Source organism: Garra rufa, chromosome 12, assembly GCF_049309525.1.
Source record: "Garra rufa chromosome 12, GarRuf1.0, whole genome shotgun sequence".
Taxonomy (NCBI): Eukaryota; Metazoa; Chordata; class Actinopteri; order Cypriniformes; family Cyprinidae; genus Garra; species Garra rufa.
Window position 1 is genome coordinate 27,618,111 of NC_133372.1, and position 25,862 is coordinate 27,643,972.

A 25,862-nucleotide genomic window follows, 5' to 3' on the forward strand; every position below is an offset into this window, starting at 1 on the left:
TTGAACACAAAAATATCCGTCATTTTCTTTCCATAAGACTAGGCACAGCCATTTGTAAATTGTATGGGTCTGGCTTCCAGTCTCATCCATGTCCAGCTATTTTTAGCAGTACAAAATAGATGATTTTGTTGTTGATATTGTAAAATGACTGCTTTACCATGTTATTTTAATGTATTACCTTAATTATGAGCACACTGGTTTGTGTGCAAACGGTTTTACCACTTACTGCATATTGTTATTTCCCATTTAGCAGCTAATGAACCAGAAGTCTTAACCACATGCTTTTGCATTAAAGAAAAAGGTGGATTATAAAGAACGTTGGCAACCAAACAATTGAGGGTACTTTTAATTTATAAACTCATATTGTTTTGGTAAACTCTGACATATTATATTTATTTAGCATGTATGCAAACATGTATAATTTATAAAATTGTTCCAAAATGCAACACATGAAGTCAAAATGTCAAAAGACTCAGTGTCCAAAAAACAAAGAATATAACTTTTGAATCTGTGTGATGATTTTTTTAAGCAGCCAAACCAGTAATAATTCTTTATTAAAGCCTTTAGTTTGAAGACATTTGGACTATACAGTCAGATTTTACCAAGAAAATTATGGTCATCTGAGCTTTTAAGTGTCAACTCCTATTAAAAGATACTTGTGCTATTTATGGTGCTAATTTAAAGGCAGAATATATTTTATGCAGGTTTCCTGCCTTTAGGATTCTTTATCCACTAATAACACACTATAGCATAATAGTTACTACTTTCAACCTCAAATGAAAGACAAACTGTGTGTATGAATAAAACATAGCTGTTGTTTTTAGAATCTAAACATGATAGATCTAACAGACACAGAGGAAAGCCAAGCGCTTTAGTCTTTCCTACAGAACAAATCACAACAAGCCATTCATTTTATAGACTTTATTTTATACTCTCTCTGTTTATAATGGATATAGATCTATGATTGTGCATGTGGAACACTAAAAAGTGACACTTTCTTGAGGACACACTGAACACATAATGACTACAGTATGAAACTGATGAGAAGTAACGATAAAGTAAGGCATTGCTGCGTACAGTGAGGGCTAGTTCGGGCTGGATCAGGTGAATATGGGCTCTAGGGCAATTATGTGATCACAGTTGGAGCCGTGCGGCCCGTCTTTTCCTGAAGCTGTGAGATCCTCAAAGCGATGTCCACCAGAGGAGCCAGCATGACCTGTTCGCAACAGTCGAGAGACAATGTTAATAATGTTAAATAGAGTGGAAATGTTACAAGTCTACTATTAGGAGACCGCAAAATGAGAGAAGTACAACAGGGACTTTGATTTAGACTAACTGAAAACGGATGGTGCAAATTTAGCGTTTTGTGTTGAAAATGAGAATCCTTTTCTTCTCTAGTAACCCAAGCCTTAAAACTAAAGATGAAAAGAACTGCTGGAACTAAAAAGTCATCTCAGATCAATTCTAAGCATGTCTGAGGTTGATTCTTTAAGACAGATTTATACTCTTGTGATCCAGCTTGAGCAGATCAAATTGAGCAAATAGGATCTTTAACCATATGTGCAGGGATGAGCATGTCAAAATCGATTACTGCTACAGCTGCCATAGATATGTCAAGTCTTCAAAAATAATAATAAAAATACATCATTTTAAAACGAATAAATACATACATACAATTTGGTGAAAGTAATATGTGACCTCAAACCACAAAACCAGTCATAAGGGTACATTTTTTTAAAATTTAAATGTATATAAATAAGCTATCCATTGATGTATGGTTTGTTAGGATAGGACAATATTTCGAGATACAACTATTTAAAAATTTAGAATCTGTTGGTGCAAAAAGTCTAAATATTAAGAAAATCGCCTTTAAAGTTGTCCAAATAAAGCTCTTAGCAATGCATAATACTAATTAAAAATTAAGTTTTAATATATTTACAGTTGAAAATTACAAAATACCTTCATGGAACATGATCTTTATTTAATATCCTAATGATTTTTGGTATAAAAGAAAAATTGATCATTTTGACCTATACAATGTATTTTTGGCTATTGCTACAAATATACCGTTGCTAATTAAAGGAGTAGTTCACTTTCAGAACAAAGTTTTACAGATAATGTACTCACCCCCTTGTCATCCAAGATGTTCATGTCTTTCTTTCTTCAGCTGTAAAGAAATTATGTTTTTTGAGAAAAACATTTCAGGATTTCTCTCCATATAATGGACTTCTATGGTGCCCCGCGTTTGAACTTCCAAAATGCAGTTTAAATGCAGCTTCAAAGGGCTCTAAATGATCCCAGCCGAGGAAGAAGGGTTTTATATAGCGAAATAATCGGCTATTTTCTAAAAACAATTACAATTTATATACTTTGTAATCTCTACACAGAGTACGCACAGAGCTAGACAAGACGAGCATTAGCGGTTAGAAAGTATATAAACTGTAATTTTTTTTTTAGAAAACAGATTGTTTTGCTAGATAAGACCCTTTTTTCCTCAGATTGTTTAGAGCCCTTTGAAGCTATATTTTGGAAGTTCAAACTTGGGGGCGCCATAGAAGTCCATTATATGGAGAGAAATCCTGAAATGTTTTCCTCAAAAAACATTCTTTCTTCAGTCGTAAGGAAATTAAGACATGAACAACTTGGATGACAAGGGGGTGAGTACATTATCTGTACATTTTTGTTCTGAAAGTGAACTACTCCTTTAAGACTGGTTTTGTGGTCCAGGGTCACATATGTGATGGGAGTTAAAAAAAAAAGAAAAAGAAAAAAAAAAAAAACGGGGTAACTTTTGATCAGTTTACCTGTGGGTCCTGATAAATTTTCTGAGGGTCATTCTCATAGCTGTCAATGTAAAGCCTTATGGTTGCCCCAGCACTGCCTGTCCCACTGAGACGGAAGATAATACGTGAGCCATCGGAGAAGATGATCCTCAAACCCTAAAAAAACATGGAGACAGGAAACAGGGATGATGGCCAACGTACTGTGTTTTGGAAATTATGCAAGATTTCTATGAAATTGAGAAAGGTGTTTAGACTAAATGTTTCCAAGACTGTTCTTTTGAACAGTGTTTTTATGAGATATTTCAAACATAAAGGTCATGATGAGGCTATTCTTTCAACAAAAGTAATGAAGATGATCAGTAATTTCATCATAGTAATCATATCAGCAAATGTCATTTTAATATGTGATGTATAAAAACAAAAAAAAGTACAATTAGCAGTCATAAAAGGCAATATTTTAATATATTTTAAATACACCAGTCAAAAGTTTTTTTAACAGTAAGATTTATTATGTTTTTTAAAGAAGTCTCTTCTGCTCACCAAGCCTGCATTTATTTGAGCCAAAGTACATCAAACTCAGTAATAATGTGAATTTTTTTTGTATTTAAAATAACTGTTTTCTGTTTGATTATATTTCAAAATGTAATTTATTCCTGTGATCAAAGATAAATTTTCAGCATCATTGCTCCAGTCTTCAGTGTCACATGATCCTTCAGAAATCCTTCTAATATTCTGATTTGCTGTTTTAGATTTGTCTGAAATAAAAAAGCTTTTGTAACATTATATACTATACCATTCAAAAACTTGTGTATATATATATATATATATATATATTTTTTTTAATTAAAGAAATTAATACTTTCATTTAGCAAGGATGCTTTAAATTGTTCAAAAGTGATGAAAAATACAATTATAATGTTACAAAATATTTCTATTTTAGAATAATGCTGTTCTTTCTATTCATCAAAGAAACCTGAACAAATTCTAAATTCTACAAAAGCTGTTTTCAACATAATAATAATAAATGTTTTTTGAACAGCAAATCAGAATATTAGAATGATTTCTGAAGGATTGTGTGACACTGAAGACTGGAGTAATGATGCTAAAAATTCAGCTTTGAAACCACAGGAATAAATTACATTTTATATTATAAATTAAAATATATTAAAAAAGAAAAGTGTTATTTTAAATAGTAAAAATATTTCAAAATTGTACTGTTTTTGGTGTACTTTGGATCAAATACATGCAGGCTTGGTGAACAGAAGAGACTTCTTTAAACATTTAAAAAAAAAAATCTTTTGACTGGTAGTGTATTTTGTTATATGACTCAAACACAGTTGAAATTCTGGATAATGGTAGTGAAATAAATTACTATTAAAACCCCCCCAGATTTTTTAAACCTGGCTCACCTGTCCTTTTGAAACACTGCCATCGACAGGGTCTGTGTACTCAAAGTTATCAGCTTTCTTCACTTTATATGTTTTATCCCCTGAGGAGAATTTTTGTCCTTTAAAGGCTTTGTCAGACATAGTTGTCTGTAAGTGATCAATCATCTTATTCGCAGCATCAGAGTCCACCTCTTCATAGTCATACCTGAAATAGAGATTTGGAACTAAGTCTGGTGAACTCCACAAGTCTACCAGAAGATGGCAGTCAAGCTACAAAGATCAGCATGTCACTTTATTGCAGTAACCTTGTGAAGAAGTTCCTTCCAAACATCTGCCAATGATCTTTCATGATATCCTCTACGCTCTGTTTGCGAGCGGCCAGGATTGAGAGCCATGCAAGAACTGCCCACAAACCATCCTTCTCTCGAATGTGATCAGAACCTACCAAAAAACAGGACTTTAAAAGGTTGTATCACGAGAAATCAAGCTTTCTTTCATATTTTGAGAGAAAAGAGCTTGATTTACTATAAAAACATAATGAAAATGGTCTTTATAAAGCTTGGAAGAGCCAGGACATTTTTAAATATAACTCTGATTGTATTCATGTGAAAGAACAAAGTCATATACATGTAGGATGGCTTGAGGGTGAGTAAATCATGGGGTAATTTTCATTTTTGGGTGAACCATCTCTTTAAGAAGGTTAACAGAGAGGTAAAATATCCTATTTGACTGAATAACACCACTGGTTTCATAGCTACTCACCAGTACCAAAGCTTTCTTCACCACAGAGGGATAACTTGCCGGCATCCATCAAGTTTCCAAAGAATTTCCAGCCTGTGGGAGTCTCATAAAGCGGCATCTTCAAAGCTTTGGCTACACTGTAAGGCAAAAGCATAGAATACCAAAGTTTATGAATACTATGGATTGTGTAGTACACTTATTGAGATGATGAAATATAGGGCTAAATCACAAAATAAAAGTGAGCTTAGATGACCATACTTGTCCAAAGCCCCACTGGTGGGCATACTGCGAGCCAGACCCTTTACGCCAGTCTTCTGGAAATAAGGGATGGATGTAATGTTGGCACTGATGACTGCCACAGAGTCTGAGGGGTTTACAAAGAATCCATGCTTACCCAGAACCATATTACGATCCTACAAAGAGAACAGCAAGAAGGGAAATATGATGATGTGTTTTTTTTTTTTTTTAGAACAATTTATGATTATTATGTTGATTTTAATTGCATAATTAAAAGCACAACTACTGTGAAATGTTTGGAAGTAGTTTTTTTAATATATGTTTATTCAGCAAGGATGCATTAAATTGATCAAAACTGACAGTAAAGACATTATAATGTTACAAAAGTCCTGAAATGTTTATTGTTCTATTGATCACCAAATCAGCATATTAGAGTGATTTCTGTAGGATCATGCGACACTGAAGACTGGAGTAATGGCTACTGAATATTCAGCTTTGGCATCACAGGAAATTTACATTTGGTAAGGTATTATAATCTCTGTGACCACAAACTTTTAAACAGCAGTGTATGTGGTTATAAACTTCAGACAAAAACTTTTAGACTTACACCATCGCCATCAAAAGCCGCTCCGAAGTCATATTCACCTTCCTTCATAGTGTTAACCAAGTCAGCAGCATATGTTAAGTTAGGGTCAGGATGGTGTCCCCCAAAGTCCTCAGAGGGGACACAGTTAACAGCAGAGTTAGCAGGCGAACCTAGCTCTTCACACACAATCTTCTTTACATAGGGACCCACCACTAGTGTGAAGAACACAGAGACAGTCTTCAGTTAGTTCATATACAGTTGAGGTCAAAAGTTTACATACACCTTGCAGAATCTGTAAAATGTTTATTATTTTACCAAAATAAGAGGGATCATACAAAATGCATGTTATTTTTTATTTAGTACTGACCTGAATAAGATAGTTCACGTAAAAGATGTTTACATATAGTGCGCAAGAGAAAATTATAGTTGAATTTATAAAAATGACCCCGTTCAAAAGTTTACTCACACTTGATATTAATACTGTGTTGTTACCTGAATGATCCACAGCTGTTTTTTTTTTTTGTTTAGTGATAGTTCTTCATGAGTCAGTTGTTTGTCCTGAACAGTTAAACTGTCTGCTGTTCTTCAGAAAAATCCTTCAGGTCCCACAAATGTTTGTTTTTTTAGCATTTTTGTATATTTGAATCCTTTCCGACAATGACTGTATGATTTTGAGATCCATCTTTTCACACTGAGGACAACTAAGGGACTCATAAACAACTATTACAGAAGGTTCAAATGCTCACTGATGGTTCAGAAGGGAGAGCAATGCATTAAGAGCTGGGAATGTAAACTTTTGAACAGAATGAAGATGTGTACATTTTTCTTATTTTGTCTAAATACCATTTTCATTCAGTACTGCCCTTCAGAAGACAAAATAATTTACCCTGATCTTCAAATTTCAAAAGTTTTCACTCCCCTGGCCCTTAAAGGAGTAGCTGCAAGAAATTTAGCGGCCGCCGCCATCTTGAATTTAGTCACGATAAGTCGAGTGACGAGCAGGAAGGAACTTATCAGGTTATCAACTTATCAGGTTGTAGTTTCCTTCCTGCTCGACACTCGACTTATCGTGACTAAATTCAAGATGGCGGCGGCCGCTAAATTTCTTGCAGTTACTGTCTGTATAAATCTTCTTGTAAATAAACTACCGGTGCTTTTTCTGAGTTCTCAATGTCTCGTTTTAAATGTCAGGGCCCTTGGAAGTCTACCAATGAAGTGTGGAGCTACTTTGTGCCTCGTAAATGGCGTAAAACACTGATTTATTTACATGGCTACTTCGATGCCCTATTGACTCTCACTGACAACCTGTTGTTAGCATCGGCTAACTGACCCCAGATTTCGGACTGCAGGACACAAACCGAGATGAGATATGCAAGGTACGTTCACACCAAAGACTATAGAATACCAAAGACATGTCACTCGTGTAGTTTTGAATGGGGAAAAATGCAACGGTCATCATGGCCGCTAAGCTCCGCCTTCTTAGTGAAAAACCAATCGTTGATTAGTAAAGTCAGCGCGTCACTGCAGCTACCGTGAGAAGTTCCGGTTGCTATAGAAACAGTCGGCGCTCTAGACGTACGTTCAGTACTGCGCATGCGCACTGGCTCATCTAGCCGGAAAAATAAGCGTTTTTCTAACGCTATTAGAGCACAAGGAACTATATTTATGAGGCAGTTCTTGTTGGATTTCTTTGGAGATTTCAAATATGAAATTTAATCGTAAGTTTGGCAAACAGTTTTGGAGAATTTGATGTTTCCCCATTCAAAGGGATAGGAGCTGCACTTGTATGCCCGAGAGGCGTTTCAAAGATGGCCGCCGAGTGACATGACTTGTCTTAAAAGGACTTTGGTTCACACTCAGTATCATGATTCAATACACTTTAGGTCAAAATCACACCGGAGTTCTCCTTTAATGCATTGTGTTTCCTTCTGGAGCATCAGTGAGCGTTTGAACCTTCTGTAATAGTTGCATACAAGTCCCTCAATTGTCCTCAGTGTGAAAAGATGGATCTCAAAATCATACAGTCATTATTGGAAAGGGTTCAAATACACAAAAATGCTGAAAAACCAAAGAAATTGTGGGAACTAAAGGATTTTTTTCTGAAGCACAGCGGGACAAACAAGGTGTGGGTCATTCAGGTAACTACACAGTATTAAGAATCAAGCGTATGTAAACTTTAGAACAGGGTAATGTTCATAAATTCAACTTTTTTTTTTTTTCTTCTGGACTACATGTAAACATCTTTTATGTGAAATATCTTATTTAAGTCAGTACTAAATAAAAAAATGATATGCATTTTGTATGATACCTCTTATTTCAGTAAAATAATTAACATGTTGCAGATTCTTCAAAGTGTATGTAAACGTTTGACCTCAGCTGTATGTACTGTTTACACAATTGTATAGGTTTTATCTACGTTTCTGTTGTTTTGGGGGGACAAAATCCTTACCTCCATGCATTGCATCGAGTCGTACATTGATATGATTGGGTCCTGAGAGTAATTCCTTCAGAGCAGTAAAATCAAAGATATCTCTTAGCATCTCTGCATAGGATTCCACCGAGTCCACAATTTCAACTGCAAAAAATAAATGACTGTTTAGTGTTTACCATACTGTAGACATTTTAATCAAATACGAACTGAAAAATGATTTTATCTAACTGACAAATAGTAAAACTGCAAAATGGTACCAGTAAAGGGCTTGAACGTGTCAACCTCAAAGGTCTGCTTCCCAATGGTTGAAAGGTCCACCTTGAGCTCAGGGCAGATGTGATATTCCTGAAGGCTCTTGCTGATCTGAAAAATTTTGTCTGTGATGCCCTCTGGTGCAGGACCTGGGAAAGACAAACCAGACAAACTGAATTCCAGTTCAATACAGTCTTTATCCACTTTACCCAAATGTCTGTGCAGGGTCAGAAAGCTCTCAGATTTCATCAAAAATATCTTAAAGTAAAGGTCTTACGGGTTTGGAACGACATGAGGGTGAGTAATTAATGACAGAATTTTAATTTTTGGGTGAACGAACCCTTTAATACTTCATCGCTAACATTTGATAATTACTAATTCATGCATGCATCTCTAACCTCCACTAGATATGTTGAACTTGATGCCGAAGTCTCCATTGGGGCCACCAGGGTTGTGACTAGCTGTCAGGATAATTCCCCCAATGGCTTTGCTTTTTCGGATCACACAGGAAACAGCGGGTGTTGACACGATCCCATTCTGACCAATGACCAGCCTGCCAATCTGCAAGATCACGGATGAGACAAGTGACAGATGAACTCATGCTAAAATATATTTAAAGAAAGATGAAGCTTATGTTCAGAAATACATTGTTTCATAAACTCTGAACCATAAGAGATGACAACCCTGACTTTGCCATCCAGCACAATGTTTGCATCACATCAATCCCATTGATGTGTCCTTGTGACTTATATAGGACACACATATGATATCCTATGGACTGTTACACAACACTGTAACTGCATTGCAATCAATATGACACGGTTAGTGCATATTCATACAGAATGAAAATCTAATACTTAAAAAAAGCGATGCAAACACTGTGTTCTGTTTAGATTTTACTCTATACACCACTGATGCAGTGTAGACCAGGGGAGTAGGGGGAGGCTGCAGCCCTGGAGCAAGGCAGATCTACGGCCCAGGCAGTTTTACGCCCCAGTTTTACGCCCCTGTTGTTCCGGATGCGTCCAGTGGGGGAGCTGTACAGTAAATGAGCCATCAGAACCCTATACGGGAACGAAAAGAAGTTTGTTGCCATTCGCCATAAGCAAGAAGAAGACGAAGAAGAGGTATGTTAAATACTCGTTAAAGTTACTATTGTTCTATAAAACAAAGGTCAATGTGAAGAAACATCTTTATTCATATGCAAAGACAATATTGACAGTCAGGTTGATGGTTTGGCTCAATTTTAGCTAACCACGTGAAATTTTAGTTGCCTCATATTTGATTTAGTCCTGCTTACTCTGCCTCACTTATTAGGGCCCGAGCCCAAAAGGGCGAAGGCCCTATTGTTCTTCTAAGGATTCTTATTTTTTTTTTTTTTTTTGTTAACCTTCCGGGCACTTAAGGGGGTCTTAACATACTCAAAAACTCTTGAAAATTTGCACACGTCGGAATCTGCGGCCATCAGGACGTCACAGAGGCTGGTACCGGGGCGTGGCAAGGGGACTCTACAGCGCCCCCTGCAATTTTGAGGGCCATATAGCACACATACTTGAACGTACACATATGAAACTCGGTACACATATAGAACTCATTGAGCTGAACAACTTTTGTACTCTATGTCATTTTCTCAACGCAACAGGAAGTGAGATATTTAGGGCTGTGTAAAAAGCGCATGCTCTGGAATTTAACGTACTCCTCCCAGGATTTCCATACGATTGTCACCAAACTCGGTCAGCATGATCTCACATTGGGGACGCTAAATTGCGAGGGGATTTTTGATATCTCGAACGGTTTGGCCATGGCAAGGCGACAAAGTTATGGCGAGAAATGAGAAACAGGAAGTGTCTAATAACTGTTGCACACATTGCCTGATTCTGATGAAACTTCACCAGATTGTTCGTTGTATGATGCCGATTCCATAAATGTGACTATTATAAGTCAAAGTTATAGCGCCACCAACTGGCAGCAGGAAGCGTGTCATTTTCAAAATGCTTTGAAATCAGCCTCTTAATTTTACTTGATTTTCTTTAAACTTCATCAAAATCATGTCAAAACACGGCCGATAAGAATATGTAAAGGGGTCGATGATAAATCAAATGCTGTTGCCATGGCAACGTCTCAAACTTTAAAATTAGATTCCTGTCTTTTCGAGGCAGATAACATGCTAAGAATTTCATGAAACTCAACACACACATCAATATTAATGATAGTTAGACACTGGCAAAAGGTCATAAATGGGCGTGGAGCAGGCACTCTATAGCGCCATCTTTTGATAAAAGTTGGGGAGTTAGTTTTTCCTACAGTCACCAAACTCTGTACATATATTGTTCTCATCAATCTGGACAACTTTCTAAATTAAACTCATTAGCTAAGACCAACAGGAAGCCGGATATTTCCATTTGAATGTGTTTTTTTTGGAAAAATCAGGCTGTAAACAAATTCACACTCCTTCTAAGAACAACCAGCTATTCACACCAAACTTTTTTAACATGAAGAGAAGATTCTGAAGATGTTAAATTGCGAGCGGATTTTGGATATCTTGAACAGTGTTGATGTGGTGATTTTTTAAAGATGTAGTAAAAAACATAACCGTACTTTTCTTATATCTTTAAAGTGCAGCATCCAAACTCTTTAAAACTTTTTTCACACAGAGATCTAATCATTATGAGCAAGTGCTGGTAATATCATAACTATTCAAGCTTCTATGAATTAAAGAAAATTAAAAAAGATATCAGTAACCTGCTGTCACTGGGCTGACTGTCTGTGTTGACACTAAGAGTGACTGAAGGGGGAGGGGTGAAAGGGAGAGAGACCAGTGGAACATGCTGTTTTGCTTAAGACCATCTTTGAGGAAGATGCACATTGCTGTAGTTTAATCTACATAAATATGTCTGAACCTCTTCTTCGTCATACAGAGAAGCCGTCATCATGCAAAGAATCAGCGCAAAGGGTCACAGGGGTCCAAAGTGTCCATCAGTTGTACTCTTCGAAATCCTTCATTCAGAAGGGCCCTTTGTAGTGGCTTATTTCAATATGGCGGCCATGGTTGTTTTCACTCTGAAGTACCCTTCAGAGGGTGATATCCCATTTGGAATGCACTGAAAATGTGCAGCACTAGGGGTCCTTCAGGACAGGTTTGGGAACTACTGTTCTAAAACATCATGCTGATCACATACATTAGGAATGTCAGTAAGGGAGAGAATTTATTTATTTATTTATTTTTTCAGAATATACAATACACCGGTGTGGTCTGAATTGTAGGACAAATCTACACTACCATTGTGTATATTGTTCTTCAATTTTATTCCGACGTGACAACTTCCGACTGGTCCACCTCAAAGGATGTAAGATCCGCAGTGCACCCTTAACCACCACCACATCAGCCACCATTACTGATGTGCCACCCTTGACAACCACCACCACATCAGCCACCATTACTGATGTGCCACCCTTGACAACCACCACCACATCAGCCACCATTACTGATGTGCCACCCTTGACAACCACCACCACATCAGCCACCATTACTGATGTGCCACCCTTGACAACCACCACCACATCAGCCACCATTACTGATGTGCCACCCTTGACAACCACCACCACATCAGCCACCATTACTGATGTGCCACCCTTGACAACCACCACCACCACATCAGCCACCATTACTGATGTGCCACCCTTGACAACCACCACCACCACATCAGCCACCATTACTGATGTGCCACCCTTGACAACCACCACCACCACATCAGCCACCATTACTGATGTGCCACCCTTGACAACCACCACCACCACATCAGCCACCATTACTGATGTGCCACCCTTGACAACCACCACCACATCAGCCACCATTACTGATGTGCCACCCTTGACAACCACCACCACATCAGCCACCATTACTGATGTGCCACCCTTGACAACCACCACCACACATCAGCCACCATTACTGATGTGCCACCCTTGACAACCACCACCACCACCACATCAGCCACCATTACTGATGTGCCACCCTTGACAACCACCACCACCACCACATCAGCCACCATTACTGATGTGCCACCCTTGACAACCACCACCACCACATCAGCCACCATTACTGATGTGCCACCCTTGACAACCACCACCACATCAGCCACCATTACTGATGTGCCACCCTTGACAACCACCACCACATCAGCCACCATTACTGATGTGCCACCCTTGACAACCACCACCACCACATCAGCCACCATTACTGATGTGCCACCCTTGACAACCACCACCACCACATCAGCCACCATTACTGATGTGCCACCCTTGACAACCACCACCACATCAGCCACCATTACTGATGTGCCACCCACCAGTAGATCCTTCGTGCAGCTACGGAGCAGTGCAGCTATTAAGATAAAATGCCCTCATTGCCACATTACCATTCAAAAAAAAAAAATTTAAGAAAACATCTGGAGAGGAAACACACAAAATATAGGGACGACATTACAGCAAGCCATCACCTTTATTCTGACTGAATAGACCGAGCTAATGGTGTCTATGCTGTACAGAAACATTTTCTTTCTACAAGTGTTCCAGTCCATGTGGTTTACAAAGTCTGGGGAGCAGAGCAGAACGTCAGGTGTGAGTTGCCATCCTGTCAAGTGGACATTGAATTAGCCAGGAGGAGTGGACTAAGCCACTACAGATGCTATCACCTCCGGTCACTAGACTATTGTGAATGCTTTGCTGATGCTCCTACTCTGTCAGAAAGTACCCTGACAGACATGGTTGGGTTAAAATGGTTTGGCAAGGAAAGAAAGACAGACTGCCTACAAAGACAAATCCTGGCCATCCAAGACGGCAAGCCCTTGTCTGTAGCAACAAAGGCTACAACGCCATCTTTTAAGAGGTGTGTTTCAGTCTATGAGCCACATGCTTCGTACTATGCCCAACTTGGAAGAATAATGGTCACATATGATGTAAAGCACAACACCTGGCATTGTCCTTGTGCCAGATCAAGAAGATCCTGCCTCCATAAATACATAGCAAAATGGCACCTTTTCCAGACTGAGCATCAGCTTTTTCGGACAGTCCAAAGCACAGAAAGTACCAGTCCAGTACATGAAACTGTAGCCGACGTAGGCCTACTGTACCCCCCAACAAAAGAGCTTGAATCTATGATTCAGTACATAATGAACAACAAGACCATCCCTGCAGCTCTTCCTGAGCACCTGCGTCTACCTTCATTTTCTAGCACATACCCAACTAGCCTCATTCCTGATGAGATGTTCTGCCAGAGATGCACTGGAAATGTACCCTTATCAGACCCTCTTCTCATCACATCAAAGGCCAAAATTCTTACAAATACAAGAGTGATCCATGGCAAGTACTTATGGTTCTAACTGGGATCTATAAAATGCATACAAATGACATCAGATCTGATGACGGATTGCAGTACAGCAGTCTGCAAACGGATTGTAGTACAACTTAAAATTTTAACATTTTGTTTTTCAGATGTTGCCACCTACTCAAAATGTTGCCACCAATGTGGAATCCATTACAGGTATCAAGAGTGGAAAGATGGCCTGCACAATTTTAACGACAGTGTCATACTTGACCTCCCTCTATGCCTACATATTCGAAACATGCTACAGGTCAGGTTATCTTATTAAATAATTTATCATTACCTCTAGTGAAAATACAATAGTGCTTTGCAGGATTTTAAGAAGTGAATAGCAATTATTATTTGATCTTTAATCATAGGCCCACACTGCTGTTGGAAGAGTGGTTCAGTGTCTGGAGCTCACCATAGGAGAACAGTTTCCTCCAGCTAAAACAGTGCTCCATGCCTATCTTCATTTTGAGGCACTCACAAGTCACGAGTATGAATACTCTTGTGTGACATGCGGGGATCATCCGCCCATTGTGATAATGGATCTCCACAGAAAAGGAGCATTCAACATGTCATGTAAGTATGTTGACATGGACCATATTTATATTCTGTGCTTTGAGCAAATACTTTCTGGGTGATTTGACACTTCTTGTGCATATTTAGTCATAGAGGGCAGATACACTATATTGCCAAAAGTATTCGCTCACCCCCTTCTAATGAACAGATTTGACTACTTTAGTAATTTCCATGAGTACAAATCTTAATGTTTAAGCATAAAATTCTAATCTAGGGAATTGTGTTTCTAATTTTATAGCAACAGTTTGGACAGGACCCTTTTCAATTCTAACATGACAGTGCCTTTGTGTATAAGGCAAGGTTCAAATGGAAATGATGGATTTAGTCAGTGTGGAAGAACTTGACTGGTCTGCATAAAGCCAAATCCTAATCCCAGCTAAACACCTCTGGGGTGACTTTTAATACAGACCTTGAGCTAAAAACTCATCACCAAACACCAATGACTTGTACATACGGATACAGTCATTTTAGACAAATCCAAAACTTTTGCAACAGAGATGGAAATACAATTTTTAAATACATTAATTATGTTTCTGTATTTGTTGCCACAGTTTTAAAAGTGGGGTGAAGAAGGGGTGTCCCAATACTTTTGTCAATGTAGTGTTTGTACAAGTTTTTTACTGTTTTCTATTATAAAGGTAATCTTATTAATATTTTGACTTTCTGTATGTTGTTAGTGAGTGACATCAAACCACCACCAAAGGATTTTAATGGGAATGTGAATATGGAAGACTTTTGGAAGAAACTGTCACTGCAAATGATTGGTCGTGGCTTTGTAAAAAGTAATTATCTTGTTTTTGTCTCTTCTTGACATTTGGTATGATGTCATTTACTTATTAATTTTTTATTTTATTTTTGCTTTTACTGTTATTTAAGAACAGAGCGACAATCCCTTCACTGTCCACCCCAGTTACCACCTGTGGGCACCGTGGATTGGAAGATACACACGCAAGTCCAATCAGTGCCTCAACACAGAGTTCCAGAAAATCCACCAACCCAAAGAAGCTGAGCTTTGCGAAATGACTGTCTCTGAAGATAGGCTTAAAAATGAACTTTATAACAAAAAGGTAAAATTTATTTAATTTCTTACTTTTGCAACTAGCAAAAGTGTATTTTGGGCTTCATTTTATTTAATGAATTTTTGTTGCAAGTGCATTTTGATTTGTTTTTTTAGGTATCAGTGATAAGAAAACTATGCAAGGAGTGTGGTGTTGATTCCATTGGCTCAAAAAGTGACCTCCTAGAGAGACTTTCATCTGAGATGAAATCTAGACAGATTTACGACAAAGTATTTGAGAAGATTTGGGGTGCCTCAGGTGAGAAGAAAATGCTTGTGTTTTGTCATGTTTGTGACTGACAGTTTACCTTTGTAGGCCTTATACCTGCTGCCTGACATAGATGTTTCTTCCAGGAGGGTGGGCTGTGGTTATGTGCCCTTGTAGAATTGTGTACAGCATAAAATGCTGTTTGCGGGCTGAGAGTCCGAGAGACTTTGCAGACATCCTCCTCTCATGGAAACACATACCCAACATAGTAATCTATGATTTTGCACGTGGACTGGCCACACATACCAATCTTTGTTATCCAGAGACGTTAACCTTCACACCACATGAAGGGCGTCTAGCTGACCCAACAGACGACAACATAAAGATGGCAAAGGAGGGAAAGCTTAAGATCTCCTTGCCATGGCTTAATTTAAAAAAACAAGTCCCAGACAGCCATGGCCATCCAATTACAGGCTCAGCAGAGCACTATGTCCTCAGTGACAAATTTCATGAGGACAACTCAAAGGACAAACGTGATGTTCTCCGCAAGATTGGTCTTATACCACAGCTTGCTGGTAAAGTGAATAGCCAGGTTGCGGAGCAGTTCTTTAGCAAGTTAAAGAAAAATAACTACTTCCTAAATATGACCCTGCCATCAACCCATGTTTTCCTCATGAGAAATATGATACATCATTACAACAGTCAGAAGACGTTCAAAAGACTAGAGGCCTTCAGAAAGGTCTTTGGAACAAGTTGTGCTGAATATCAACCACCAGGCTGTTCTTGGTAATGTTTGTATTACAGCCATACCACATTAGAATTGGTTCAAAATATTGCTTGTACAGATGTTGTTGTCACGATGTAGGCAGGAACACACGAACAACGACGTAGTAAAAGACGAATATTTAATAAATCCAACGGAATACAAGCAGACACAGGAACAGCAGGGTAAGACATCCATATAACATCAAAGACCGACAAGAGTACAGGGGAAAACACACACCTTAAATACACAGACTGATTACACATCCAGGTGGAGACAATGAAGGAGGAACCAAACACACACTGAACTGCGGGGGAGAATGGGAGAAACCAACATGAAAGTCCGGGGATGTGACATTACCTCCCCCTCCCGGAAGGCGTGTCCTCACGCCGACAAACAGGAAACAACAAACAGTCTTAGGAGGGGGTTTCGGCGGAGGACGGACTCCCGGGAGGAGGGCACAAGATGGAGTCCAGGGTGGTGACGGAGGGAGGAGCCAAGGATGTGGGCTGGAGCAGGAGGACCCAGGTGGGACCCAGAACGCAGCCAAGATGTATTCCCACGGTGGAGCCGATGGAGGGAGGAGCCATGGTGGAGGAAGGGCTGACGACTCCAAGGGGCCGACCGACGGAGGCGGAGCAGGTGGTGGGAGAGCCCGAGGCGGAGACGGAAAGCCGATGATCTTGGGTGACACCGCGGATCCGGAGGGCCAAGGTGGAACCCAAGACTCTGGCGACCAAGGCGGAGATGGAGATCCGGAGATCCGCGGCGGAGCCGGAGCGACAGAGGACCGAGGCTGTGCCCGCGGGAGGGAGGAGGTCCACAGAGCCGGTGGGACGGCGCGACGAGGCACAGCCGGAGGAGTAGAGTCCAGAGGCGAAGGTGGGGCGACGACTGACCAGGGCGGAGCCGGAGGGACGATGGTGCCCGGTGGAGCTGGTGAATCGACGGGCGACAGCGGAGACGAGGGAGCAGAGAGCCAGGGTGGAGCCGCAGGGTCGGAGGGCCGAGGTGGAGTCCAGGACTCTGAGGCTGGAGGCGATGGTGAGGGATCCTCCAGCCATGACACCGATGGAGACTGGCAGACCCGCGGCGAACCCACCGCACAGATGGTGGGCTGAGGGTGAGCAAGGGGACAGACAGTCGACAACGGGGATTCAGGAAGACTGGGCGGAACCAGCGGAGATTCAGGACTAGGCAGAAGAGGGAGGGTGGGTGGGAAGTCCAGGCAGATAGGTATTTCCATGACACAGTCAATTACATCCCCAAAATCTTGTTCCAGCTCACCCTCAGTGATGGTGCAGTGGGCGGGGCTCTCTACCGCCCCTTCTTGCTCGACGCAGCACTCCACCGTCGCAGATGTAGTGGCCGGCTCTCGCACCTGGTCGGATGATATGACCCCATCGGCGCTCCACACTGCTGTCGCTCCGGGCTCGGGCTTTCCGTCTACGATGGGCTCATAATCCGTCGGTCGGGGTGGCTGGCTGGGCTCTGGGTCCGGAGTGGCACTGACGAGATAGTCCTGGGAACAGGCGGGAAACGAAGGTCTGTTTCTCGCCAGTGTCCACTCCACAAACGCGGCGAAATCCGCTCGAGGGCCGTCCTCGGACGACGGCGCTCTGCACGACGCATTAAGGCTAGCATCATAGAACGTACAGAGCGCGTCGTCCGGGTAGCTGGTGGTGTTAGCTACGAGCTGGAACATCAACGTGTATCCCTCGAGCGGTAAATCCCCCTGCTTCAGCCGGAGGAGGATGAGTTCAGGACGGAGGAAGGAATCCATGGGGGAAAACACTACGGAAACAAAAAGACTGAAAAACTGAACGATAAACAAAACAGGGTGGAATACTCAAAAAAAAAAAACTGTTTCGGTCGGTCTTTCTGTCACGATGTAGGCAGGAACACACGAACAACGACGTAGTAAAAGACGAATATTTAATAAATCCAACGGAATACAAGCAGACACAGGAACAGCAGGGTAAGACATCCATATAACATCAAAGACCGACAAGAGTACAGGGGAAAACACACACCTTAAATACACAGACTGATTACACATCCAGGTGGAGACAATGAAGGAGGAACCAAACACACACTGAACTGCGGGGGAGAATGGGAGAAACCAACATGAAAGTCCGGGGATGTGACAGTTGTAATGTACCAATACTTTTTGTTCATCCAATTAAGCTACATCAGAGATTTCAGAAACCTCCACTGGTGCCTTAAATGATCGCCAAGTGACCAGTAAGTAACGCAGATGGTCAAGCCACTTCATGGCACTTATGTAGTTTTTTATTACTAAGGATTGTGAGGTATTATGCAATGTTTTCTTATTTGCTTGTGGCCCATTACTATAAAAGTATTATTATTATATATATATATATATTAGCCTCATTAATTGACCTTAGCACTTATTACTTCTTATCAAACTCTGATACACACTATACTTGAGTTTTATGCACATCTATATGTTATTTTATTGTATTGCATTTTTTTATGCATCATTTACCAATAATCTAATTTTGCATAACTTACAGACCTTAGTGGCTCAGAGGATATAGTGGATGTGCTACCAGGGCCAGACTCTGTTGCCACTGTAACAGGCATTGGTATGGATCAAGCAATTGCACTAACTATTACCTTTTGTTTTTACTAAGTATTAACTAATTGTTACTGATTGTCACCATCAGTGCTAAAACATAGTCCACAGTAGCCTGTATTGTAACATCCACAATTTGTGCCAAAACTGAAACATCCATTACATCAGTACATGTTGCCTGTTTAAAGTAAGTCTGAGGTATTTAAATAAGTGAGCCATTTCCTCCTTTTGTCCTTTGCAGCTTAGATACATCCTGGACACGGGGCGGCTGGCTGATGAGGTTATTGTGAAGGAGGGAGCAACATGCCTCACAAGAGCAGATTTTTGGACTTTAGGTTTGAGAAGGGAAATGGAGTCTGATGTAAGTAGTAACGTTTGTATGTAGGTTTTGATGCACTAAAAGAAATTCAGTAGGTGCTTTTGATGCACTAAAAGAAATTCAGTAGGTGCAATGTATACTCTGTTTTTGCTTTATTTATTTTTTTAATGAAAGAACTTGGACCTTTGACTATGAGCTCTTCTAATTTTATTTTTTACATTTTTTTTCCAGATTGGAAATGCCTGCATGAGACTTATCTACGAAGAAGCTCGAGCACATGTATTAATCTTTCAAATGATTTTATATCAGCTTTTTGTCATTTGTACTTTTTAGAAACTTTTCTTCTACTTCCTTCCTCATTTCATATAATATTTGAAGTTTATTGGAGAGTTTCTTCATTTCATATAATATGAAATGCCAAGCAGTAGTCTGATTCAATTCCTTTTGCTTTCACAGGGCAAAGATGTATACATTGCTGACATGTATATCGTTGCCACGTGGAAAAGTGGTAAAGATCCCCTAACCTATTTTCCAGTGAGTATGGAACAATAAATCATAGTATTTGACATCAACCTTAAGTCAGAAGTAAAATAAAAAGTGTGTTTTTTGCTGGTATGTTTTTTAGGAAAATGCTGACATGAAGGATGCCCTTGTGTTCCCTGCATGGACACAAGCCACCGGCCCAGATCATTATCTGTTGTGTGTAAGTGTTTTTATTGGGGGGGTGGGGTCAGGGTTTAGCTCATAAGAACAATTGATGTTTATCACATCACATTTTATACTGCTTTAACAACTTTGTGGTTTGGAGGGATTGTTCTTTTATGCTGGTTTTAGAGAGGGTTGTTTTTAGCCCAGTGTCACAAGGCAAAGGTAATGCAAACATGAAATGTATTTTCCTAACACTTTCTGTACTCCCTGGCCACAACCATTGCTTATGTATGTAGGGTTGGGCATCGAGAACCGGTTCCAACTTGGAACCGTTTAAAAATTAACGATGCCATTGGAATCGTTTATAAAATTTGTTTTCGATTCCGATCATCGGTTCCAAACACGCAAGTTTTGGTTTCCATTGTGGCCACCGTATTTCTGGAAATGCTTGCCGCGCGCTTGTTCAGTTGCAGCTATGGAGAACGGTAAGCGGCGCTCAAAAGTGTGGCTTTATTTCACACTAAGGGTGTACTCACACTAGGCAGTTTGAACCGTGCCCAAGTGCGTTTGACCACCAAAGCGCGGTTCGTTTGACTAGTGTGAGTGCTCCGAGCCGTGCCCGGGCGCGGCTCGTTTAGCCGGCCCTGGCCCGCTTGGAAGAGGTGGGACGGTAAAGTTGGACTCGGGCGCGGTTAGCATGCAGTGTGAGCGCTAACCGTGCTGGAGCACGGAACAGGACGCGTGATGTCGCGTTTTTGCGAGGTAATCAGCGTTTTTATAGTCCATAATCAAAGCTGCAAAGTCCTTGCTGCACTTCAGCTGGTAACTTGCAAACCTCCTCATACAAGCAGCACGATTGCGCGAAAATTTTCGTGCCACAAATGCGATAGACATGTTTAACGATAGGCTGTGGACAACCGCGGAACAAACGACTCAAAATTACTATCCACAAAGTAAAAGAGCGATGGACTAAATTGCGTTCAGCGAGAGCGCGCTCTTCCTGTGTTTTTACATGCAACACATGTGACAAAATGATATCTTGCACGGGAGGATGCACTACGAATATAACGAAACACCTACGCCTGCATGATGTACAAATTAAGGGGTGTAGCCTGTTTGACGTGCTGCGCAGGTCCACTGTCTCGTCATGCACAGAGAGTCCAGACCAGGGTGCAAGTTCTGCATATATAAATCTGTTTTTGGGCTGGTGCAGAGGTATTCCTAATTTTCTCCTACATGGGCTGCAGCTCCTAAAACTAAAACTCATATTGAATCAAAATAAAATTATCCTCTGTGAAATCAAATGAGCCTGTGACATGTTTTGACTCAGCCCACAAAGAATCGGAATTGAGAATCGAAAAGAACCGAAATCGAAAGGAAGAATCGGAATCGGAATCAGAATCGTTCAAATCAAAACGATGCCCAACCCTATATGTATCCCTATAGGTCCTGAAGCCACTCTTAAGAGAGATCCTCCTACTAGATTCCCTTTATAGTTATCATGAGTCTGGTTTTGGAGATGACCAGTACAGAGACATCTTTAGGTCCACAGCTAAGAGATAATTGCCACGTTCCTATGGCATATAATGTTCACATGCGGTTGCATCGTTCTAGTAGTCTGATCAGTTGAGAGTATGTGGTTATAATATTGAATACAGTTGCCACGTTCCCATGGCATATAATGTAGACATGCTGTTGCATTGTTCAAGCATATTGACTTTTAATTAGTTAGTGGTTGTCATATTAACAGTTTGTTCTTCCTACTAAAGGGCATAATGTGAATATGACAACTTGTTTAATAAGTAAGTGGCTCTGTATGTTAATTTGTGTCATTTACCCAAATCTTAGGAGTATTGCACATCGTCTCGACCCTGGACAGAAGCCACAGGATTGGATATTGGGGTGACAAAACTACAATTACATATTTTTCAGCTCTGTGTATTAATTATTTCTGCTTTCATTTCAAATAATTATCTTTATATCCTAGGTCCTTCCTCAACAGACCAACAGCAATGATTGTGGTGTCTTCGTGCTCATGGTAAGAAAATTGTAAAAGGTTTTTTTTGTTGTTGTTCTTTTTTTTCTTTGAAATTAATCTTTATTGTTTTTCAGTATGCCCTCAACACCGTGTTAGACATTCCATTTAACTTCTCTCAGGTGAGAATTTTTCTTTTCTTTTTTTCTTTAAAGATTGCTATGAAATTGAAGTTTTATTGCTGGTCATTGGATACTAACAATAAAACTTGAATACTAATCTAGTTAACATTTCATTTTCTGTTAGCTTGACATGCCTGCAATCAGGGAGTGGTGGTGTCTACGTCTAATTGAGCGGTTTGAGACAGAGGGGTATGTATGTAGAAGGTTCTGCACATCTCAGTGTGGTGTTTCATTTGTCAAGTTCCTTCCTTGCCAACAGAAATAACTGACCAAACTGAGGCACTTCAGTACAGACCAAAAATGCAATAAACAATCAGCCTAGTCTTATGACATCATTTATGCCATGTCATTGTTTTTCATGATTACCTTAGTAAAAGTTCAACATGACAATACTCCCATTTCTATTTTTGATAAACTATATTCAGAAAATTGAAATGCAATTAAAATATTTAAATTAGTGGAGCCTTATCATTGTCAGTAACTAGTCATATTGGGGACCAACAAATTAGATTTATTTTTCTTTTAAAAAGGTACGGGAAAAGGTTTGCCCACTGGACAGAGGAGGCAAGGTGCCTGTGTGAAGGGACAGTACGACCACTCTACAGGGGTTTTCCAGGGCTAACCCATGACTTGCCACAACATGTGGCTGCCCAGAGTAACCGAATCTCATCCAGCCAGGCACTGGTGGACTTCATTGTGGCAAAAAAAGGAACAGATTACCACATTCAAGTATGTGCATCAAGAGTCCATTTCAAACCAATAGCTTGTCTAATATATGAAAGACTTGCATAGACCTATATGGCAATGTTTTTAATGTCATTCTCAATTTTGTCTACACAGTCCATCATCAGAGGCCAAAAGAAATCAAAATGGCTTGACACTTTTTCCAAGAGTTCTGTAAAGATGGTTCCTGTGCCAGTGTACATTGAGGATCAGGAGCAAATTGATCTAATTTACTCTCACCTGTCTTCAATTCTGGACAGCACAACCACACACAACCACAGTGATGAGATCAAGTTCATCATGCATGTCCTTTTTCCAGAGGTAGGTCTTGTGTTAGCTGTGTTCTGCATGGTAAGATTCACTTTGTTTTTAATGTTGAATAGTTTATCCATAACATAGAAAGGAAAGGATGTGCTGTGTGGCCAATATAGTGAACCATACTCTGAATTTGTGTTCTGCCTTTAACCCATCCAACTTGTATACACAGTAGTGAGAAGTGAACAAACACACACACACACACACACACACACACACACACACACACACACACACACACACACACACACACACACACACACACACGGAGCAATATGACACCATTATTCTAAAAAAAAAAATTGTTTTTGTTGTTAATAGAAAAGAGACTTGAGTTTGTTGTAAAAAATAAAAATAAAAATTTAACTAAACATGCAAATTAATAGTTGGTTGGTTCAGGGTGTAATCAATCTCAATTCTTTCTCTGATAGTCCATCATCTGTGCCCATGCTTTTGTTGAAAATTTGTCTGTCCTGGAGGCTGAGGAGAAATTTCTGACAGGACCTGTCATCGACATAAGGTATTGCAGGGATAATATTAAGGAAAAATTATCAAACATGACATCCTTACATTATTTACAATTAACCATTTTCCTTACAACTGTCCAACTTTTTTTCATCAGTGAGAGGGAGCATTTTGACAGGAGGATAGAACAGCAATTAAAGAAGATCGGCAAGCCCTAGGGTCATTGCAGTGTCATTAATAAATGGTGTTAATAATAAAAAAAAAAAATGTTGTTCACAAAAGTTGTCTTTTTCTTCTCAGATGGCAAAATGGCCTTGGAATTTTAGAAAGAGGTGAATTATTTTTGTCTTCATAAAGTTCTGTAGCTGTATCACAACCAGTAGTGAATACAACAGATATTTTATCAAAGGGACATATCACTGTGTCTGATGGGATAACTATGGTTATCTGAATGTAACTTTATCACACAATCTCTCTATATGAATACCTAGGGTAACTAGGTTACAGCTGATCACATTACATTGTTCATTTGATCCAATTGTGTATTAGTTTTACAATTCATAAAAACATTAGCCTACATTCAATTGCAATTATGTTGTCCTGTGTGGGCTATGTATGAATACCAACAGTGAAAATCATATCTATATCTAAGTGTCATTAGTGCTTTATTACACGATCTATCTGTTATGTAAATGTAACGTTTCGATTTAAGTTCACGAGTCAACATCTATGAATGGGACGTGTATTAACGAGAGAGTGTCGTGCGTTGATTTGAATGTTGTTATTTCGCCGTACATCAATCTCCCCCTACTGGACGCATCCGGAACAACAGGGGCGTAAACCTGTCTGGGCCGTAAAACTGCATGGGCCGCAGATCTGCCTTGCTCCAGGGCTGCAGCCTCCCCATATAGGACCAGGGACGTGACTAAAGGCACGCCTCCTCCACATCATGGTCGCTGCTGCAAGCCTGCCTATGTTAAAGCAATCCACACTCCCTTAGTTTTTACTTTCCAAATTAAATGCGCTCTGCAACATGATGAGACGTCGTGTTGTTACGTCAACACGCAGTGGCCCCTACTTCTGGCAGTGCGTGAAATGTCAAAGGTGTCTCAAAACAGTTCAGCTCCAAAGAGCACGGAGTTCGTTTACATCAAGTCCGAATCATTTCCGCGAATCGGTTCTTTTGAACAGCTTGTTTTTAAAGAACCGGAACAAAGATTCTGCGATTAATTTACGTCATTCTGCAGCAGTTACGTTATCCATTCGTCCCTGGCAAACAACAAATTAAGTCACAGTGCTTGTTATTACGTTTTTGTTGATACATTTAATTAACACAGGTGTTAATCAGTTAATTCCGCAAGAAAATAATAAACTAAGCTGATCTGTTTCGAATCGGACATGAACCGACAAGGTACGAATCGCTTAGTTTGACTGGTCAATGATTGGGTTCAGAAAGATCCGACTCATGTGAACAAGTCGTTCAAGAATTGAACAGAGCAGGGTGGACAAGATTGTTCACCAGAATTATTATGTAACGTTTGTAAATGTGTATGCAATGTATTAGGAAACACTTTGATAAAATATGCATAAGAAACTCCATTCCATCCATGGCAGTTGGAATTGAAGTACCTCTTTTGCAATGAACTTGAATGTGTCAATGACTAGACTTGACTAGACAGAGCCACCCCTTCCTATTTAAGGAAATATTTTTTTGCTACACGTTACTTTAGCATACAACTAACGTTACGCGTCGAATTCGGCCAGTACTAACCCCATTTGCTGCAGCAATCTGGATGATCAGCTGAATAGCGTCTTTCATGAAGAACCGTCCATCTCCTCCCACTACCAGGGTGCCCTCCTGTCTCTGAGCAGGGTCAATGGTGGAAATGATACTCTGGATGAAATTTTCCGCATAATGCTGGTTCTGCTGGAATACTGTCACCCTTTTTCTCAACCCGCTGGTTCCGGGTTTTTGGTCGGTGTACGGTTTGGTCTTAATAACCGTAATTTTCACCATGTTGAAGCAGCGGTCAGCGTCTGTCACTATCCGGTTGCCCAGCGGGATGTGTGTGTTCACCAACGTAGCTTCTCTACTCACACATTGGCCTTTCATCGCTTAAATTGACACGCCCGCATTTAAAGAGACAGTTACGCCACAAATAACGTCTGTAATACTAGAGTGTACAAAAAAGCTAAAGCAAGTCATTCATAAAACGATCTGAATTAATCTTCTATCATATGAAAAC

At 40.1% G+C, this 25,862-nt stretch overlaps 3 protein-coding genes across 3 annotated transcripts; 2 read left to right on the forward strand and 1 right to left on the reverse strand.

The window, feature by feature from the left end:
• Positions 1-906: 906 nt before the first annotated feature.
• Positions 907-25,702, reverse strand: pgm1 (phosphoglucomutase 1). The gene is made up of 11 exons (XM_073851694.1): positions 25,388-25,702; positions 8,817-8,979; positions 8,424-8,567; positions 8,185-8,310; positions 5,757-5,947; positions 5,171-5,325; positions 4,934-5,049; positions 4,477-4,612; positions 4,193-4,376; positions 2,805-2,939; positions 907-1,216 (listed from the first exon to the last, which is right to left on the reverse strand). The coding sequence occupies exons 1-11, from the start codon at positions 25,631-25,633 to the stop codon at positions 1,127-1,129; spliced, it is 1,686 nt and encodes a 561-aa protein (XP_073707795.1). The 5' UTR covers positions 25,634-25,702; the 3' UTR covers positions 907-1,126.
• Positions 13,587-16,417, forward strand: LOC141346728 (HMG domain-containing protein 3-like). The gene is made up of 7 exons (XM_073851670.1): positions 13,587-13,776; positions 13,909-14,048; positions 14,158-14,362; positions 15,040-15,144; positions 15,239-15,429; positions 15,537-15,678; positions 15,774-16,417. The coding sequence occupies exons 1-7, from the start codon at positions 13,587-13,589 to the stop codon at positions 16,415-16,417; spliced, it is 1,617 nt and encodes a 538-aa protein (XP_073707771.1).
• On the forward strand, positions 18,518-22,236 carry LOC141346729 (uncharacterized). The gene is made up of 9 exons (XM_073851671.1): positions 18,518-18,533; positions 18,928-18,986; positions 19,231-19,350; positions 19,540-19,587; positions 19,765-19,842; positions 19,934-20,011; positions 21,805-21,858; positions 21,944-21,994; positions 22,069-22,236. The coding sequence occupies exons 1-9, from the start codon at positions 18,518-18,520 to the stop codon at positions 22,201-22,203; spliced, it is 639 nt and encodes a 212-aa protein (XP_073707772.1). The 3' UTR covers positions 22,204-22,236.
• Positions 25,703-25,862: the final 160 nt, after the last annotated feature.